The 21,405-nt window shown below is 43.4% G+C and overlaps 1 protein-coding gene across 5 annotated transcripts in view; it reads right to left on the bottom strand.

Moving 5' to 3' along the window:
• LOC106595545 (receptor-type tyrosine-protein phosphatase mu) overlaps window positions 1-21,405 on the bottom strand; it is a 716,546-nt gene that overhangs the window by 122,952 nt on the left and 572,189 nt on the right. For all 5 annotated transcript variants that reach the window (XM_045694495.2, XM_045694499.2, XM_045694501.2 and 2 more), the window contains 3 exons: window positions 16,685-16,772; window positions 16,197-16,273; window positions 11,593-11,629 (listed from right to left, as the gene is read on the bottom strand). In XM_045694495.2, coding sequence (XP_045550451.1) covers window positions 11,593-11,629; window positions 16,197-16,273; window positions 16,685-16,772 — 202 coding nt within the window. The remainder of the gene's footprint in view (window positions 1-11,592; window positions 11,630-16,196; window positions 16,274-16,684; window positions 16,773-21,405) is intronic.

Raw genomic sequence — 21,405 nt, 5'->3', positions numbered from 1 at the left:
CCAGACGAAGGGGAGAAGTCACTTCTAGCCAGACGAGGGGAGAAGTCACTTCTAGCCAGACGAAGGGGAGAAGTCACTTCTAGCCAGACGAAGGGGAGAAGTCACTTCTAGCCAGACGAAGGGGAGAAGTCACTTCTAGTCAGACGAAGGGGAGAAGTCACTTCTAGCCAGACGAGGGGAGAAGTCACTTCTAGCCAGACGAAGGGGAGAAGTCACTTCTAGCCAGACGAGGGGAGAAGTCACTTCTAGCCAGACGAAGGGGAGAAGTCACTAGTGTGTATAATGTGTGTATATTGTGTGTATAATGTGTGCATAATTTGTACATTTTGAATTAGTTAATATATATATTTTTTAATTGTATCAAATCACCAATTGGCAACCCCCATCCCTTATGGGATTAATTGACACATAAACAAACATTACAATAATTCACTGTGGTAATTCAATGATAATTCTTGTTCCGCTGTTCTCTGCATTGCGCGTCGCATAAAAAGTGAAACAATTTAAGGTATAAATCAATACATAATAGTTAATAAGTTTATCCAAACAATAATTATATCCCTAGAGCAGTACAATAATATACATACATCTTTATTTAACTAGGCAAGTCAGTTTAGAACAAATTCTTATTTTCAATGACGGCCTACTGGGGAACAGTGGGTTAACTGCCTTGTTCAGGGAAAGAATTACAGATTTTTACCTTGTCAGCTCAGGGATTCGATCTATTTCAATACACAGAGGCAATACCCCTGATCTTACCTGTGCACATAGTGATCTCTTGCTTTTAGGTAGGTTATACATAATATATCTCTCACACACCAATTCACCCTGAATCAAACAAAAAGGTTCTCAATTTTGAGTTTATGATTAAATCTCCTCCATCCATTTTCTTTCTTCATATTTCATCAACAATGTCTCCCTTCATTTGGTTTTTCATACAGATGTTCACAGTCAGACTGTTGAAAAAAGTCTGACATTTCAGTTGCCCAGTCTCCCCCCTATGGATAGATCCCATTGAAAAGAACTTGACAAGCTAGTCTGGAAGTTTGCATAGCCAACAGTCTATTCCAAAGTCTCACCATACACGGTTCCTAGCCCATGTCCCCAGTTATTGCAAGTAGAGGTGCAAACTTGTGGACAACTAAAAAGTAACGTACTGCTCTGCTATGGACATGTTTTGTTTTTGAGATTCCTCTTAGCAACCCACACTCCTGCTGAATAGTCCAGAACAGGACACACGCATGTCTGATAAAGTTTGGAATACAGAGCATAACCAATATCTTTGATTGTTTTAGTTTTTCCTACAACTCCTCCAAGAGCTCTACTTGCCCAGTCGGCCAGGGCAGATGTTCTGTATAGAAATGTAATATGTTCATCAATAAAAAAATACCCAAATATTTATAATTGCTAGTAAACTCATGAATGTCTTCACCAAAACTGAAAAACACATCTCTTAGTAACTGGTTTTCTAAAATGCATTATCTGTGTTTTTAGTCTGGTTAATCCTGAGTCTCCATCTTTTATACCAACAGACTGTACACAATAACATGTTTCTGCAGGTCTTGTTCAGTTTCTGACATCAAAATAACATCATCAACATATAAACGGATACTTAGCATTTCATCATCATATCTTACTCGAAATATTTAACTGTTTAATTTATTTTGCCAAGTCATTTATAAACATAGCAAACAAAGTCGGTGATAAGGAATCTCTTTGTTTCACACCCGAGGGAAACCAATCTGTACGATATTCATTAACACACACAGAAGCAATTGGTACTTTTGTAAAGAGACTGGAATGCGTGATAAAAATTCCCATCAACCCATGTCTTTAACAAACTATAGGTTAAAATATCCCTATTTACAAAATCAAAAGCTTTCTGGAAATCAAAAGTAGGCTTCTCTTCGTGTAATATATTTCTGATTATTTTACAAACCGAGAAGATATGATCTCTACAGGCTCTGGATTTACCAAAACCATTTTGTTCTTCCACCAGAATGTTTTGGTCCTCCAAAACGCTCATCAGCCTATTGTTGAGGATGGACGAACATAATTTATAAAACGTACTTCATAAACGTACGCCACTATAGTCCAGTGGCACTCTCGGGTCATTGTTTTAGAAGATTTGGGAATGGGATTCACTATAGACTTACACCAAGTGGAGGGCAGTATACTGTACTCATTCCAAGTGGAGGGCAGTATACTGTACTCATTCCAAGTGGAGGGCAGTATACTGTACTCATTCCAAGTGGAGGGCAGTATACTGTACTCAATCACTATATACTTACCCCAGTGGTGGGCAGTATACTGTACTCATTCCAAGTGGAGGGCAGTATACTGTACTCATTCCAAGTGGAGGGCAGTATACTGTACACATTCCATGTTGATGGCAGTATACTGTACTCAATCACTATAGACGTATACCAAGTGGAGGGCAGTATACTGTACTCATTCCAAGTGGAGGGCAGTATACTGTACTCATTCCAAGTGGAGGGCAGTATACTGTACTCAAAAACACATGAGGAGCAAATCATATAGGACGTCAAATAATTTAGTGGATTTTAAAACCTCATTAGGCAGTTCATCAATACCAAACGCTTTCCCATTTTTTTGCAACTTCAATCACCTTCTTAACTGCTGCCACAGACAGCTCCTCATATAAAATACAGGTTACATATTTAAGAGGGTTCTAACGTTGTATTTTCCAGTTTATTTCTCAGGGAACATATATCTTTATAAAATTCTTCCTCAAAATATGCCACATTTTCGTTACCTGAGAACAAACTAGCAAACCCCTTCTCCCACTCCTTAAGTACCTGTGTAATATCAGCATTCAGCCCCCCCCCCCCCCCTTCTCTTCCCTGACTTCTACTGGAATTTTCTTATGTCGTTTGGGTCCTAACTTGTTTATTTGGCTCCAAAACTGTTGAGGATTTCTTGTCTGTATCTCCTCAAGGTGTTGTAACTGCCCTCTCTGATATCTTCTTCTATCTTCTATTAAATAGTACACCGCCTTTTATCAACATGCTGTTTTTTTCCTGCTGTTTTTTCTTAAATTCCTTCCTGCACCGTTCTCTTGTATTCCTATCTTTACACTGTAAAAAATAATTACTCAGCCTTGGGCATTACTGTCCATAGATCCCTTAACTCATTATTCCAATAAAGGCTTGTTCGGATTGTAAACCTTCCTGTAAACTTTCTGTAAACTTTCCTGTAAACTTCCTGTAAACTTTCCTGCAAACTTGGGAGTGTATTTTACATTTGTATATTTTTTTTTCGCCATTTCTGAATATATAATATCACAACATTTTTCATACCATACATCTAAATCAAATGTTGTTTCTTGGCATCTTCGCAGAGTTACAATGAGTTTCACCAGAGCTCTACATGCCATTTCAGAACACAGAAAGTCATTTGGCACATTTCTAGTGTGTATAATGTGGGTATAATGTGTGTATAATGTATGTATAATGTGTGTATAATGTGTATGTATAATGTGTATGTATAATGTGTATATAATGTGTGTATAATGTGTGTATATTGTGTGTAAAATTTGTGTACATAATGTGTGTGTATAATTTGTGTATATTGTATGTATAATGTGTGTATATAATGGGTGAGTATAATGGGTGTGTATAATGGGTGTGTATAATGGGTGTGTATAATGTGAGTATAATGTGTACAATGTGTGTATCTGTGTGTACATTGTGTAGAGTTATAGTATGTTAATTGAGACACTGAAAAGGTGGAGAGTTCTACTATGTTAATTGAGGAGGTGGAGAGTTCTACTATGTTAATTGAGGAGGTGGAGAGTTCTACTATGTTAATTGGGGAGGTGGAGAGTTCTACTATGTTAATTGGGGAGGTGGAGAGTTCTACTATGTTAATTGGGGAGGTGGAGAGTTCTACTATGTTAATTGGGGAGGTGGAGAGTTCTACTATGTTAATTGGGGAGGCGGAGAGTTCTACTATGTTAATTGAGGAGGTGGAGAGTTCTACTATGCTAATTGGGGAGGTGGAGAGTTCTACTATGTTAATTGAGGAGGTGGAGAGTTCTATTATGCTAATTGGGGAGGTGGAGAGTTCTATTATGCTAATTGGGGAGGTGGAGAGGCGATGCTCTAATAGACAGACAATTACACAACCCCCCCCATTCCACTACAGCACAGCAGACTGCTATATACATCACACACACACACACACACACACACACACACACACACACACACACACACACACACACACACACACACACACACACACACACACACACACACACACACACACACACACACACACACACACACACACACACAATTACAGCCTCATCTCAAAACACCTCTGGTTCATTTCTCTCTAATGCTCAAATCCTTCTACTGGCGCCACAGTTGTGTAGGAGTGGAGTGGGATTTTGTGACTGTATATATGTGTCTGTGTGTGTCTGTGTCTGTGTGTGTTTGTGTGTGTGTGTGTGTGTGTTTGTGTGTGTGTGTGTGTGTGGTGTGTGTGTGTTTGTGTGTGTGTTTCTGTCTGTGTCTGTTTCTGTCTGTGTGTGCACGCATATATTTGTGTATCGAGTCCTTGAAATGTGTGTGGGAGGGGAGTCTGGACTAAATTCATAACAATTAAAGAATCAATCAACTTTGGGGTCAGTGAGTTACTCCTCACCACTTCACTGTGACTGTTGGCCAGATTAACACTAGGAGCCTCTTCACTGTGACTGTTGGCCAGATTAACACTAGGGGCCGCTTCACTGTGACTGTTGGCCAGATTAACACTAGGAGCCACTTCACAGTGACTGTTGGCCAGATTAACACTAGAAGCCTCTTCACTGTGACTGTTGGCCAGATTAACACTAGGAGCCTCTTCACTGTGACTGTTGGCCAGATTAACACTAGGGGCCGCTTCACTGTGACTGTTGGCCAGATTAACACTAGGAGCCACTTCACTGTGACTGTTGGCCAGATTAACACTAGAAGCCTCTTCACTGTGACTGTTGGCCAGATTAACACTAGGAGCCTCTTCACTGTGATTGTTGGCCAGATTAACACTAGGAGCCTCTTTACTGTGACTGTTAGCCAGATTAACACTAGGAGTCTCTTCACTGTGACTGTTGGCCAGATTAACACTAGGAGCCTCTTCACTGTGACTTTTGGCCAGATTAACACTAGGAGCCTCTTCACTGTGACTGTTAGCCAGATTAACACTAGGAGCCTCTTCACTGTGACTGTTGGCCAGATTAACACTAGGAGCCTCTTCACTGTGACTGTTGGCCAGATTAACACTAGGAGCCTCTTCACTGTGACTTTTGGCCAGATTAACACTAGGAGCCTCTTCACTGTGACTGTTGGCCAGATTAACACTAGGAGCTCTTCACTGTGACTGTTGGACAGATTAACACTAGGAGCCTCTTCACTGTGACTGTTGGACAGATTAACACTAGGAGCCTCTTCACTGTGACTGTTGGACAGATTAACAGAGGACCAGAGAGGACCAGAACAGTAGTCTGTTATAGAAGAGAGGACCAGAACAGTAGTCTAATGGTATAGAAGAGAGGACCACAACAGTAGTATAATGGTATAGAAGAGAGGACCACAACAGTAGTATAATGGTATAGAAGAGAGGACCAGAACAGTAGTCTCTTATAGAAGAGAGGACCAGAAAAGTAGTCTGATGGTATAGAAGAGAGGACCAGAACAGTAGTCTGATGGTATGAAAGAGAGGACCAGAACAGTAGTCTGTTATAGAAGAGAGGACCAGAACAGTAGTCTAATGGTATAGAAGAGAGGACCAGAACAGTTGTCTGTTATAGAAGAGAGGACCAGAACAGTAGTCTGTTATAGAAGAGAGGACCAGAACAGTAGTCTAATGGTACAGAAGAGAGGACCAGAACAGTAGTCTGATGGTATAGAAGAGAGGACCAGAACAGTAGTCTAATGGTACAGAAGAGAGGGCCAGAACAGTAGTCTGTTATAGAAGAGAGGACCAGAACAGTAGTCTGTTATAGAAGAGAGGACCAGAACAGTAGTCTAATGTTATAGAAGAGAGGACCAGAACAGTAGTCTGATGGTATAGAAGAGAGGACCAGAACAGTAGTATAATGTTATAGAAGAGAGGACCAGAACAGTAGTCTGATGGTATAGAAGAGAGGACCAGAACAGTAGTCTAATGGTATAGAAGAGAGGACCAGAACAGTAGTCTCTTATAGAAGAGAGGACCAGAAAAGTAGTCTGTTGGTATAGAAGAGAGGACCAGAAAAGTAGTCTGATGGTATAGAAGAGAGGACCAGAAAAGTAGTCTGATGGTATGAAAGAGAGGACCAGAACAGTAGTCTGTTATAGAAGTGCGGACCAGAACAGTAGTCTAATGGTATAGAAGAGAGGACCAGAACAGTAGTCTCTTATAGAAGAGAGGACCAGAACAGTAGTCTAATGGTATAGAAGAGAGGACCAGAAAAGTAGTCTGATGGTATAGAAGAGAGGACCAGAAAAGTAGTCTGATGGTATGAAAGAGAGGACCAGAACAGTAGTCTGTTATAGAAGAGAGGACCAGAACAGTAGTCTAATGGTATAGAAGAGAGGACGAGAACAGTAGTCTAATGCTATAGAAGTGTCATGACGTTGGCCTGTGGGTAAGGTTTATGACCCCCCCCCCCCCCCCATAAATACCTTTCTCCCTTCCCCTCTCTTACTGACCCTACTGAAGGACTGCTGTCCTGTTAAATATAGAGAGTCTGGGAACATCAAACAAATGGGGAAAGGAACCATATTTTGGTAATAAAACCAGTTGGAAATATGCTTGATAACGTAATGAGTATGGATGTCAGTTCGTTGTTATCTGGGACATTATGATTGATGACAGGACGACATAAACTGTACCTGAGAAAGTATACACCCTCTAGTTATCAGAGTCACATGGTATTGTTATGCAATTGAAATGTTTGATATTGAAATTGTTTGTTAGGAGATTAAATGTAATTTTAGCTTCCAAATGAGAGAATTGGGTTTTCATAAGGAAAGTGCCCTGCTTGATCAGTGGCCCACCCCTGTGAAGAGGAGGGGTTATAAACGATGAACACATCCTTCCCCCCTCTCCACTATATAAGCCTTTGACGAAAAGATGCCCAGGTTGTTCCAGCATGTGAGGTCTGCAGCCTCTACGTTAGAAGGACACACATGTCAAGAACAGAACTAAGCCAACCTCGGCGTGAGCTTTGATGGCGAATGGTATGAACTTTGAGCTTATTCACTACAGAAGTGATACTTCCTAGCCGTTGAGTTAGCAGCGGCCGCTGTAGACGTGGGCTAGGAAAGGACGGACGACGGATCCAGTCTAACAGACGGATGAAGATACCACCACGTATCCAATTTACCACCAGAGACATTCTTCCGAGTTTACAGGAAGATCTGTTGGCCAACCCGGCCAGCATCTACGACCAATCTACCGAAGCGCAGCTCAGAGTAAATATTTATTGCATTTTCCTTTTCCAAATGGGCGGTAATTTAGAATGCATAAGATAATGTATTTACGATAGCATAGCTGCTGTTTCTTTGTTCCTAAATCTTCCCACTCTTTCATTCAAGCCCAACCCCCTTTCCTTTGTGTAACCAGCCATCATGTATGACATCATTTGTATTCGGTGTATTTGTAATTCTGTGTGATTAGTTTAGGTATTTAGTAAATAAATAATTAAACCCAATTTTGTATTGCTGATTCAACTTGTTAGCCAGGGTTCGTGAAGATAGCCAAGAATTTACAACTTTCATTATGAGACTGAAAATAAGATAAGGGTTAATATTGACTGCTATCGATGTAAAATATTACTAAGTATTTTCAGAGTTTATTCGGAAGATAACGGCTCTATAAACGTTCTTCCGTGGTGCCCCGACTTTCTAGTTAATTACATTTACATGATTAGCTTAATCAGGTAATATTAATTACAGAGAGAATTTTATAGGTTAGCATGTCATATCACTTAATCCGGCATAGCCAAAGACACGACAGAAGAGAGGACCAGAACAGTAGACTGTTATAGAAGAGAGGACCAGAACAGTAGTCTAATGTTATAGAAGAGAGGACCAGAACAGTAGTCTGATGGTATAGAAGAGAGGACCAGAACAGTAGTCTGTTATAGAAGAGAGGACCAGAACAGTAGTCTGTTATAGAAGAGAGGACCAGAACAGTAGTCTGTTATAGAAGAGAGGACCAGAACAGTAGTCTGTTATAGAAGAGAGGACCAGAACAGTAGTCTAATGTTATAGAAGAGAGGACCAGAACAGTAGTCTAATGGTACAGAAGAGAGGACCAGAACAGTAGTCTGATGGTATAGAAGAGAGGACCAGAACAGTAGTCTAATGGTATAGAAGAGAGGACCAGAACAGTAGTCTAATGTTATAGAAGAGAGGACCAGAACAGTAGTCTGATGGTATAGAAGAGAGGACCAGAACAGTAGTCTAATGGTATAGAAGAGAGGACCAGAACAGTTGTCTGTTATAGAGGAGAGGACCAGAACATTAGTCTAATGGTATAGAAGAGAGGACCAGAACAGTAGTCTAATGGTATGGAAGAGAGGACCAGAACAGAAGTCTAATGGTATAGAAGAGAGGACCAGAACAGAAGTCTAATGGTATAGAAGAGAGGACCAGAACAGTAGTCACGGCTGTCCAAAGGATCGGTCAAAAGTGCAGCGTGGTTTTAGTTCCACATTTTATTAAATCCGTGAAACTTTGCAAAACATAAATAAATGAATTTACAAAACAACAAACCGTGACGCAGAGAGAAACAAACACTACTCAAAATATAATCACCCACAAAACCCAGGAAGAAAAACCCCTACTTAAATATGATCTCCAATCAGAGGTAACGAGGACGAGCTGCCTCCAATTGGAGATCAACCCCAAAAACCCCAACATAGAAATAGAAAAACTAGAACTAAAACATAGAAATAGAAAAACACAAATCACCCCCTGTCACGCCCTGACCACTCTACCATAGAAAATCACATCTTACTATGGTCAGGACGTGACAACAGTAGTCTAATCTTCTAGAAGAGAGGACCAGAACAGTTAGGGACCGTCTGTGGAGCTGCTGTCTTTATCAGCATCATAACAGCTGATAGTATTTCAACCACCTAAAATATGCATCCAAACTGAACTGAAATCTTATCAGAAACATTTTGGGACATTTTTACACCTTTCTACTTCCTTACAACCAGTCAAACTAATTTTGCACAGAAAATCGTTAAAAAAAATGTTTTATTTATTGCATTTTCTCCCCGGTCCCTAAACCTCTTTGTTCCGTCAAAGAAGCAGAGATGACAGAGAAAACTTTATCGATATCAACTAGATTGAAGCATTCATTCTATCATTTATGACATTATTGTGGTGTGCAGATGTTTATTCGGTCTTCTAGGGCAACATGTAATGACAGAGGAGAAGCTGTATGGATCTAATTATAGACAAGTTGACTAACAAATAGCCTACCAAAACGCTGCATATTATAAGCAGAAACAAAGCTTATCTGAATCAGGCAGAAAACTCCTGCACTTCATGTCAACAAATCATTCCGTCTCCTCTGACTGATGTTTACAGCTCATTTTCTATATTAGCAGGGTCGAATGCAGGCCTCAGATCTTTTACATAAAGGCAGGTGACATGCAGATGGGTTATTAGCAATTGGCTGTGGTTGAACAAACAGCTGACCTGTTCACCACTAGCACACGACAGTGTGTGTGTGTGTGTTACACACACTTGTCTGAGAATGTAAGCAATGCTCTACAAGGAACATGCACACACACACACACACACATATATATATATATATATATATATATATATATATATATATATATATATACACATACATATATATATACTTTTCAACCTCTTGTGTATATATATATATATATATATATATATATATTGTCATGATGTTGGCCTCTTTGAGTACAGGGAGGACAGTTGACCCCCTCCCCCCTTGCACCATCCCCCAACCTACCTTCCCCACCCAGGCCCTGTGTGAAAGGGTTGTAAAAACTCTAAGAGGAGAATCTCTTGCCACATGGCCCATAGAGAGACACAGGGAATTCTTCCAACTCACAGAATTGGGGAGCCAAGCGACCTTTGTGTTCTGGAGAAGGTATGGAAGATTGGTGAAGAATCCAGCTACGAACTGGTCCGCTTGGTACAATTTTGTGATACTCAGAAGAGACAATATAGCCATATTACCATAAAACGGTTTATATAATAGCCTCAGCCTTGAGACTTGCATCCACATGGTTGTATAGAATGTATTAATAAGGATAAAGCTATTTGTAATACATTGAGATGCTATGTACTGATGTTAATGTGATAGAATTGTATTTTTGTTCCAAGCTTAACTCAGTCATCGGCACGCCCCCAGGGACACAGACAGGACCAGGCGTCATGTGACAAGCTGTTCTATGTCACTATAAAACCCACCCTGATATACATTTCTCCAGACCCGGCCTCCACTCCATTGCGAGTTGGCCAATAGGTTTGACCATCCAAGTACTCTACTGAAAGTGAACTATACCACGTGGTTAACTTTTAGACTATTGATACTGACAGAATAAGAACAAGTCTATGATATTAATTATTAGTCTGCAGCTAAGTAAATTATATCATTGTACGCGAAGACCAACGAGACATCCATTCTATGACATTAATGAATGTCGCTTTGAAAGATCCATTCTAACCGAGAGAGAGAGAGAGAGACAAAACTCTCCACAGAACGACGCTCCAACAAGGATCCCGACGACACACTGAGCGTAAATATATATTGATTGCAATTGTTCCCGAATGAGTGAGCGTTCAATTGTCAATTGTTAATATTAATGAACTCTGTAGGGTCTTCTCAGCTGCCCTTTATGACCCATTGTCTAACAGACAAGCCATGCCTGTTTTAGCCCACTAGGGCACATTACTCTACCAATTCTTTGTGATGATAATTACTGTTTGTATACTTTCTGTGAATTAATTAGTTTAGTAAATAAATGATTTTAAGACAATTGATGTATGGATGACTCTTAGTAAAGACTGGGTTCGTGCAGATACAACAATTTACGACGTTTGGAATGAGACTGGACGCGAGGTAAAATACACCATTTAAACCAGAAGATAATCGGCCTATACTATAATAGAATATAATATATAATGTTATAATATAGGAAAGTTATATTAGGAAAATTATAACTTTGTAATCTGAATATTTTCCTTGGTGCCCCGATCTCCTAGTTAATTGCAATTAAACGATGAATCAGTTTGATGGCGTGATAATAATTACAGGGAGTTAATTGATAAACATGTCTTCAGTTTAATGGTACCCCAAAGACACGACAATATATATACATATATACATACATACATACATACATACATACATATATATACACACAAGAGGTTGAAAAGTGAGAGAGATGTCTGAGCACACCTGAATACAGCCTCACTTTAAAAAAAAAACTTAAAAAAAACAAGACAGACAGCCTTAACAAATGAATCCACCCATCCACACACACACGGAAGCACGAAGGCAATGCTCACACACACAGTTGATCATTTCACATCTTACCTTGGGTAGCGATGTAATGGTTCGGCCTGTGGTAGCCCTGAAAAACAAATTATTAAAATCACGGCCTTTGGAATACCAAGACGTACTCATCGTCATACATTCAGAAGTGGTGAGACGTTTGTCAAGAAACCTGTTGTTGTCAGTCAATATAAAGAGATCAACCCTAAAATGCAGAGGAGACTAATGCAACGAACGAACGAACGAACACACACACACACACACACACACACACACACACACACACACACACACACACACACACACACACACACACACACACACACACACACACACACACACACACACACACACACACACACACACACACACACACACACACACACACATCTATCTAGATAACAAGCATCCAAAGTGTTGATGATCCCCAGATATAGCAAACTACACTGATCTCCACAATAGAACTGCTAGTCCCATGGATTACGTTAATCTAAAATAATCCCTGAAATTGTATTTGTCCCCTTCCTCGTCTTCCCTCAGGAGAGACAACAGGAAACAAAACATTAAGACTTAAAGACTTATCTTTCTCTCTCTCTCATCCCCTGTTTCCTCTCCTCAGCTGGGCCTAGTCCTGACTGTCGTCTCCCTCTCCCCTCTCCCTCTCCCCTCTCTCTACTCCCTCTCCCCTCTCTCTCCTCCCTCTTCAATCTCTTCTCCATCTCCCTTCTCCCTCTTCCCTCTCTCTTCTTCCTCCCTCTTCCCTCTCTCTTCCCTCTCCCCTCTCTCTCTCCTCCCTCTCCCCTCCCTCCTCCCTCTCCCCCCTCTCCTCCCTCTTCCCTCTCTCCTCCCTCTCCTCCCTCTTCCCTCGCTCCTCCCTCTCTCCTCCCTCTTCCCTCTCTCCTCCCTCTCTCCTCCCTCTCTCCTCCCTCTCTCCTCCCTCCCTCCTCCCTCTTCCCTCTCTCCTCCATCTCTCCTCCCTCTTTCCTCCCTCTTCCCTCTCTCCTCCCTCTCCTCCCTCTTCCCTCTCTCCTCCATCTCTCCTCCCTCTTTCCTCCCTCTTTCCTCTCTCCTCCCTCTCTCCTCCCTCTTCCCTCTCTCCTCCCTCTCCCCTCTCTCCTCCATCTTCCCTCTCTCCTCCATCTTCCCTCTCTCCTCCATCTTCCCTCTCTCCTCCATCTTCCCTCTCTCCTCCCTCTTCCTTTTCTCCTCCCTCTCTCCTCCCTCTCTCCTCCGTCCCTCCTCCCTCTCTCCTCCCTCTCTCCTCCCTCGTCCCTCTCTCTTCCCTCTCTCTTCCCTCTCTCTTCCATCTTCCCTCTCTCTCCCCTCTCTTCCCTCTCTCCTCCCTCCCTCTTCCCTCTCTCATCAGCTCCTGATTGTTCTCCCCCCCCACACCCCTTCAGCTGGGCCGATGAAATGCAATAATAAAACAAATGGATTAAATGTGAATGTGGAAAGTAATCGTTATAGGAATTATTTTTAAGAAGGAAGAGCCAAAATCAGGTAATATGTGTACGTGTGTGATTGCATGTTCCCCCACTCCTGTTCTACCCTGTTTAGCCTCGTGACTTATTCATATCTTCCTGAATGCTAATCACCGGCATATTAACCCTAGTGGAGATGTTCTATACAGAAGAGTTGATTAGGCAGGACAGGAGATGGGTAAGAAAGGCTTTCAGAGAGCACAAACATTCATACATATTTTTCTGATAATGACCCACTAGCTGATATTGTGAGTCTCCACACACACACACACACACACACACACACACACACACACACACACACACACACACACACACACACACACACACACACACACACACACACACGCACTCTCTCTCTTCTCCGCAGAACTCTCTCCTGTCCTCGTAATGGACATGAACTGAATGCTGTTAGAGAGGTAAATCATTTAACACGCCGCATTATCAATTTACGCTTAGAAGTGTCAGGGTGCTGTGTGAGAGTGAGCACCTAGCATTATGAATTTACGTCTGATCTGGTGAGGAGAAAACCACTTAGGGAGTCAGGTAGTTAGATCGAGCACTCAGCTACAAGAGGCCAGTCACTAATACATCATATCTCACTGCTAACACTTTACTATTGTCAGGGAACGGGTTTTCTCGGCAGGAAACTCAACATAGCCTATTCTTAGTCAACAGTCTTCATAGTGGAAAACGTCTTTGCTTCAGTCAGTTGACTATGTCCTTGTCATTACTCCCTTTGACGTGTCATAGGTTAACTATGTCCTTGTCATTACTCCCTATGATGTGTCATAGGTTAACTATGTCCTTGTCATTACTCCCTATGACGTGTCATAGGTTAACTATGTCCTTGTCATTACTCCCTATGATGTGTCATAGGTGAACTATGTCCTGGCATTACTCCCTATGATGTGTCATAGGTTAACTATGTCCTTGTCATTACTCCCTATGACGTGTCATGGGTTAACTATGTCCTTGTCATTACTCCCTATGATGTGTCATAGGTTAACTATGTCCTTGTCATTACTCCCTATGATGTGTCATAGGTTAACTATGTCCTTGTCATTAGTCCCTATGACGTTTCATAGGTTAACTATGTCCTTGTCATTACTCCCTATGACGTGTCATAGGTTAACTATGTCCTTGTCATTACTCCCTATGACGTGTCATAGGTGAACTATGTCCTTGTCATTACTCCCTATGACGTATCATAGGTTAACAATGTCCTTGTCATTACTCCCTATGACGTGTCATAGGTTAACTATGTCCTAGTCATTACTCCCTATGACGTGTCATAGGTGAACTATGTCCTTGTCATTACTCCCTATGACGTGTCATAGGTTAACTATGTCCTGTCATTACTCCCTATGATGTGTCATAGGTTAACTATGCCCTTGTCATTACTCCCTATGATGTGTCATAGGTGAACTATGTCCTTGTCATTACTCCCTATGACGTGTCATAGGTGAACTATGTCCTATCATTACTCCCTATGACGTGTCATAGGTGAACTATGTCCTTGTCATTACTCCCTATGACGTGTCATAGGTTAACTATGTCCTTGTCATTACTCCCTATGATGTGTCATAGGTTAACTATGTCCTTGTCATTACTCCCTATGATGTGTCATAGGTTAACTATGTCCTTGTCATTAGTCCCTATGACGTGTCATAGGTGAACTATGTCCTTGTCATTACTCCCTATGACGTGTCATAGGTTAACTATGTCCTGCCATTACTCCCTATGATGTGTCATAGGTGAACTATGTCCTTGTCATTACTCCCTATGATGTGTCATAGGTGAACTATGTCCTTGTCATTACTCCCTATGACGTGTCATAGGTAAACTATGTCCTTGTCATTACTCCCTATGACGTGTCATAGGTTAACTATGTCCTGTCATTACTCCCTATGATGTGTCATAGGTTAACTATGTCCTTGTCATTACTCCCTATGATGTGTCATAGGTGAACTATGTCCTTGTCATTACTCCCTATGACGTGTCATAGGTTAACTATGTCCTTGTCATTACTCCCTATGACGTGTCATAGGTTAACTATGTCCTTGTCATTACTCCCTATGATGTATCATAGGTTAACAATGTCCTTGTCATTACTCCCTATGACGTGTCATAGGTTAACTATGTCCTAGTCATTACTCCCTATGACGTGTCATAGGTTAACTATGTCCTTGTCATTACTCCCTATGACGTGTCATAGGTTAACTATGTCCTTGTCATTACTCCCTATGATGTGTCATAGGTGAACTATGTCCTATCATTACTCCCTATGACGTGTCATAGGTGAACTATGTCCTTGTCATTACTCCCTATGATGTGTCATAGGTGAACTATGTCCTTGTCATTACTCCCTATGACGTGTCATAGGTGAACTATGTCCTTGTCATTACTCCCTATGACGTGTCATAGGTTAACTATGTCCTGTCATTACTCCCTATGATGTGTCATAGGTTAACTATGTCCTGTCATTACTCCCTATGATGTGTCATAGGTGAACTATGATTTATATTGGTCTGCTCTGTCTGCTTTGTGGATAATTCCCAGTCCTATCTACTAGCTCGGAGTTTGCTGATCCCGACTTTGTTGAGGGAAAATGTACTTGTTATGACTGTGATATGTGGTGGTCTCACCTAGCTACCTTGAGATAAATACGCTACTTTAAGTCGCTCTGGATAAGAGTGCCCGCTAAATGACTAATGTGTCAAACTGTAATCAAACCTCCATAAACTCAGTTTCCCATCAGCCTTCTCTGTATCAACCAGCTCCTGATTCGGATTCCCACAAACACGTCTCATTGAAAGAAGAAGAGATAGGACTTTACATAAAGGCAGTGTGTGTCGATGTGTCCTAAAGGTTCACAATGACGCACTGGCAGCTACCCTCTCGCTCCGAGAACATCGGCGGCAGCAACCGTGTGTGTATGTGTGTGTGTGTGTGTAGCTGGCTGATGTGTGTGTGTGTGTGTGTAGCTGGCTTATGTGTGTGTGTGTGTGTGTGTGTGTGTGTAGCTGGCTTATGTGTGTGTGTGTGTGTGTGTGTGTGTGTGTGTGTGTGTGTGTGTGTGTGTGTGTGTGTGTGTGTGTAGCTGGCTGATGTGTGTGTGTGTGTGTGTGTGTGTGTGTGTAGCTGGCTGGTGTGTGTACTTACATCAACGTAATTTGCATTAATGTAATCAGAGTTCTGCTCTCCCTCCAGGGGCTGGAGTCTGACTCGGGAGTGATCATCTGGAAGAGAGGAGGAGAGGGAGGAGAGGAACCAGATCAGAATGAATAGCATTAACCAGGGGGGAGGTACAGAGAGGGAGGAGAAGGAAACAGAGAGAGAGAGAGAGAGAGAGAGAGGAAGCATCATTACAGGGCCACAGCAGGCCTACAGTGGGCTAGGGATGGAGCGGTAACCAATGAAAGCTCAAATACATACAGGCTTTATCAAAATAAAAGGATATTACGATTATAGTTTTGACCCACATAGTGTATTTTTCATTGGCATAACCCCAGACTTCACTCTGTTGACTGATAATAGCAGAGTCAAGCAGAGGCCTTACACAGACAAAGAAATTAGAATGACACATATAATATAAATTAATATTGATCAGAGAGGAGGATTATGCTTTATTTATTTATTATTATACACACATGCAATGATGTTCCCATATCGGTTCTTCATGCGGTTCTCATCTTTCTTAGCGGAGTCCCACGGAGCGGACTGTCCCTCAAAGAAGCTCTAAAGGAAGGGAGAGAATAACAGAGGGGAGGGAAGAAGAGAGAAAAGGGAGGGAGGGAGGTAGAGAGAAGAGAGGGAGGGAGGGAGGGAGGGAGGGAGGGAGGGAGGGAGGGAGGGAGGGAGGGAGGGAGAGAGTAAGAGAGGGAGGGAGGGAGAGAAGAGAGAAGAGAGGAGAACAGAGGGAGAGAGTGAAGAGAGGTAGAGAGAGAAGAGAGGGAGGGAGAGAAGAGAGGTAGAGAGAGAAGAGAGGGAGGGAGGGAGGGAGGGAGGGAGGGAGGGAGGGAGGGAGGGAGGGAGGGAGGGAGGGAGGAGGGAGGGAGGGAGGGAGAGAAGAGAGGGAGAGAAGAGAGGAGAACAGAGAGAGAGAGAGAGAGGTAGAGAGGAGAACAGAGGGAGAGAGTGAAGAGAGGTAGAGAGAGAAGAGAGGGAGGGAGAGAAGAGAGGTAGAGAGATAAGAGAGGTAGAGAGAGAAGAGAGGGAGGGAGGGAGGGAGGGAGGGAGGGAGGGAGGGAGGGAGGGAGGGAGGGAGAGAAGAGAGGGAGAGATAGGAGAACAGAGGGAGGGAGGGAGGGAGTGAAGAAGAGGAAGAGAGAGAAGAGAGGTAGAGAGAGAACAGAGGGAGAGAGAAAAAAGGGAGGGAGGGAAGAACAGAAGAGACGAACATGAGATGTGGTGTCATGTGTCAACTCTTTAAATGATAACACCAAGTTAAAGGTCAAAATATTCTCTGTCGGCTCCTAAAAAGGAAATATTGGAAAGAGAGAAAAAAGGGAGAGAGAGACCAAAAGGAGAGAGAGAGAGACAGGAGGGGAGATAGAGAGAGAGCGAGAGAGAGGAGGGGAGATATAGAGAGAGCAAGAGAGAGGAGGGGAGAGGGAGAGCGAGAGGGAGGAGGGGAGAGGAAGAGAGAGAGTGAGAGAGGAGGGGAGAGAGTGAGAGAGGAGGGGAGAGAGAGAGAGAGGAGGGGAGAGAGAGTGAGAGAGGAGGGGAGAGAGTGAGAGAGGAGGGGAGAGAGTGAGAGAGGAGGGGAGAGAGAGAAAGGAGAGGAGGGGAGAGAGAGAAGAGAGAGAGAGAGGAGGGGAGAGAGAGAGGAGGGGAGAGAGAGAGAAAGAAAGAGGGAGAGAGAGACAGAGAGAGAGAGAGGAGGGGAGAGAGAGAAAGAAAGAGGGAGAGAGAGAGAGGAGGGGAGAGAGAGAGAGAGAAAGAAAGAGGGAGAGAGAGAGAGAGAGAGAGAGAGGGGGGAGGGGAGAGAGAGAGAGGAGGGGAGAGAGAGAGAGAGAGAGAGAGAGAGAGAGAGAGAGAGAGAGAGAGAGAGAGAGAGAGAGAGAGAGATGGGGTTGTATCCACATCATTATTTGACATGAGAAGGCAGCGGGAGGAGAAAGGTTCCTGGGGATTCATGTCAAACAGGGAGCCCATTAGGAAGTCGCACAGCGTGTGTCACGCTGAAATAGTTCCGCCAGCAACACGGCAGCCGAAAACAAGAGCCCATGTCCGTCTGTCTGTCTAACCCTAAACCTGTCTGTCTGTCTACCCCTCCCTCCCTTCCCATCTCTCCGTCTGTCTGTATCTCTCAGCCTGTCTGTCTGTATACCTCTCAGCCTGTCTGTCTGTCTGTCTGTCTGTCTGTCTGTCTGTCTGTCTGTCTGTCTGTCTGTCTGTCTGTCTGTCTGTCTGTCTGTCTGTCTGTCTGTCTGTCTGTCTGCCTGCCTGTCTGCCTGCCTGTCTGTCTACCCCTAAGCCTGTTGGTCTGTCAGCCTGTCTGTCTACCCCTCCCTCCCATCCCGTCTCTCTGTCTGCCTGTATACCTCTCAGCCTGTCTGTCTACCTCTCAGTCTGTCAGTCTGTCTGTCTACCCCTCCCTCCCTCCCTTCCCGTCCCTCTGTCTGTCTGTCTACCTCTCAGCCTGTTGGTCTGTCAGTCTGTCTGTCTGTCTACCCCTCCCTCCCTTCCCGTCACTCCGTCTGGACTCGTTCAACCCAGCTCAGGGAGAATAAAGCCTCATCTTCAGATCAGATCCACAGTACTCAGATTATTGGCTCATGAAATATGGATATCTCTCTCTGTCTCTCTGTGGGGATATCTCCATACTGATCCCATACCAGGCACAATTAAGACAAATTATGAAAATACACCAGCCTCACTGCCGTTCACAGGGGGGTTGGTGTGTGTGCCTGTGTGTGTGTGTGCCTGTGTGTGTGTGCCTGTGTGTGTGTGTGTGTGTGTGTGTGCGCCTGTGTGTGTGTGGGCTCCAAGGCAGCAGATTGCTCTATACAAACCCATGTTATTGTTCATTTTTTATAGTAATCAACTCGGCTCATCAGAAAATTACACCCCAATGCATTTTCATTTCAACCTCGAGCCACGTAACAACATTTAAATATAGACTCAAGGAACTCTGGAAGAGTAATGCTAATGATGAACAATCAACATCCAGGCTTCTTAAGAGACGAACGCTTTCCCTCTATTCATGTATTTTAAACCCAGAGACACTTTGTTAGCTAGAGAATAAACCTGAGATTGAGAGTCCTGCTCAATCATCGATGTTGCAACGTCTCAGAGAGTTCCAGCCGTCTCTAGCTATACGCTGGGGCCCGACCGACCGATGCCATTTGTCTAAAAGACGGAAAGCCTTCCCTTACAGAGAGAGAGACAGGCAGAGCACACCGAGGGGGCGCTAGGCAGACAGGCAGAGCACACCGAGGGGCGCTAGACAGACAGGCAGTGCACAGCGAGGGGCGCTAGGCAGGCAGACAGACAGTGCACACCGAAGGGAGCTAGGCAGACACGCAGAGCACAGCGAAGGGAGCTAGGCAGACAGGCAGAGAGCCACCAAAGTCTAAAAGGACATACTAGTCGTTTAGCGTTTCTGTCTCTCTCTAAGTCTGCGTACCCTATTCCCTACGTAGTGCACTACTTTTGACCAGGGATCTATGGGGACCTAGTACACTACATTTAAACAACAAAAAAACATTATTTCACCTTTATTTAACCAGGTAGGCCAGTTGAGAAAAAGTTCTCATTTACAACTGCGACCTGGCCAAGATAAAGCAAAGCAGTGCGACACAAACAACAACACAGAGTTACACATAAACAAACGTACAGTCAATAACACAATATAAACAGTCTATATACAGTGTGTGCAAATGAGGTAAGATAAGAGAGGTAAGGCAATAATTAGGCCATAGTGGCGAAATAATTACAATTTAGCAATTAAACACTGGAGTGATAGATGTGCAGAAGATGAATGTGCAAGTAGAGATACTGGGATGCAAAGGAGAGAAAAAAATAACAATATGGGGATGAGGTAGTTGGATGGGCTATTTACAGATGGGCTGTGTACAGGTGCAGTGATCTGAGAGTTGCTCTGACAGCTGGTGCTTAAAGTTAGTGAGGGAGATATGAGTCTCCAGCTTCAGTGATTTTTCCAATTCGTTCCAGTCATTGGCAGCAGAGAACTGGAAGGAAAGGCGGCCAAAGGAAGAATTGGCATTGGGGGTGACCAGTGAAATATACTTGCTGGAGCGCGTGCCACGGGTGGGTGCTGCTATGGTGACCAGTGAGCTGAGATAAGGCGGGGATTTACCTAGCAAAGACTTATAGATGACATGGAGCCAGTGGGTTTGGTGACGAATATGAAGCGAGGGCCAACCAACGAGATCCTACTGTGGTGGGTAGTGTATGGGGCTTTGGTGACAAAACGGATGGCACTGTGATAGACTGCATCCAATTTGCTGAGTAGAGTGTTGGAGGCTATTTTGTAAATAGGCTATTTTGTAAATTACATCGCCAAAGTCAAGGATCGGCAAGATAGTCAGTTTTACGAGGGTATGTTTGGCAGCATGAGTGAAGGATGCTTTGTTGTGAAATAGGAAGATGATTCTAGATTTAATTTTGGATTGGAGATGCTTAATGTGAGTCTGGAAGGAGAGTTTACAGTCTAACCAGACACCTAGGTATTTGTAGTTGTCCACATATTCTAAGTCAGAACCGTCCAAAGTAGTGATGCTGGACGGGAGGGCAGGTGCGGGCAGTGATCGGTTGAAGAGCATGCATTGAGTTTTACTTGCATTTAAGAGCAGTTGGAGGCCACGGAAAGAGAGTTGTATGGTATTGAAGCTCATCTGGAGGTTAGTTAACACAGTGTCCAAAGAAGGGCCAGAAGTATACAGAATGGTGTCGTCTGCGTAGAGGTGGATCAGAGAATCACCAGCAGCAAGAGCGACATCATTGATGTATACAGGGAAAAGAGTCGACCTGAGAATTGAACCCTGTGGCACCCCCATAGAGACTGCCAGAGGTCTGGACAACAGGCCCTCCGATTTGACACACGGAACTCTGTCTGAGAAGTAGTTGGCGAACTAGGCGAGGCAGTCATTTGAGAAGCCAAGGCTATGGAGTCTGCTGATAAGAATGTGGTGATTGACAGAGTCGAAAGCCTTGGCCAGGTCGATGAATACGGCTGCACCGTAATGTCTCTTACCGATGGCAGTTATGATATCGTTTAGGACCTTGAGCGTGGCTGAGGTGCACCCATGACCAGCTCTGAAACCAGATTGCATAGTGGAGAAGGTACGGTGCGATTCAAAACGGTCAGTGATCTGTTTGTTAACTTGGCTTTCGAAGACCTTAG

Source organism: Salmo salar, chromosome 14 (assembly GCF_965601325.2).
Source record: "Salmo salar chromosome 14, fSalSal1, whole genome shotgun sequence".
NCBI lineage: Eukaryota > Metazoa > Chordata > Actinopteri > Salmoniformes > Salmonidae > Salmo > Salmo salar.
Note: the sequence above shows the minus strand (reverse complement) of the source record. Positions and strands in the feature narration are given on the sequence as shown.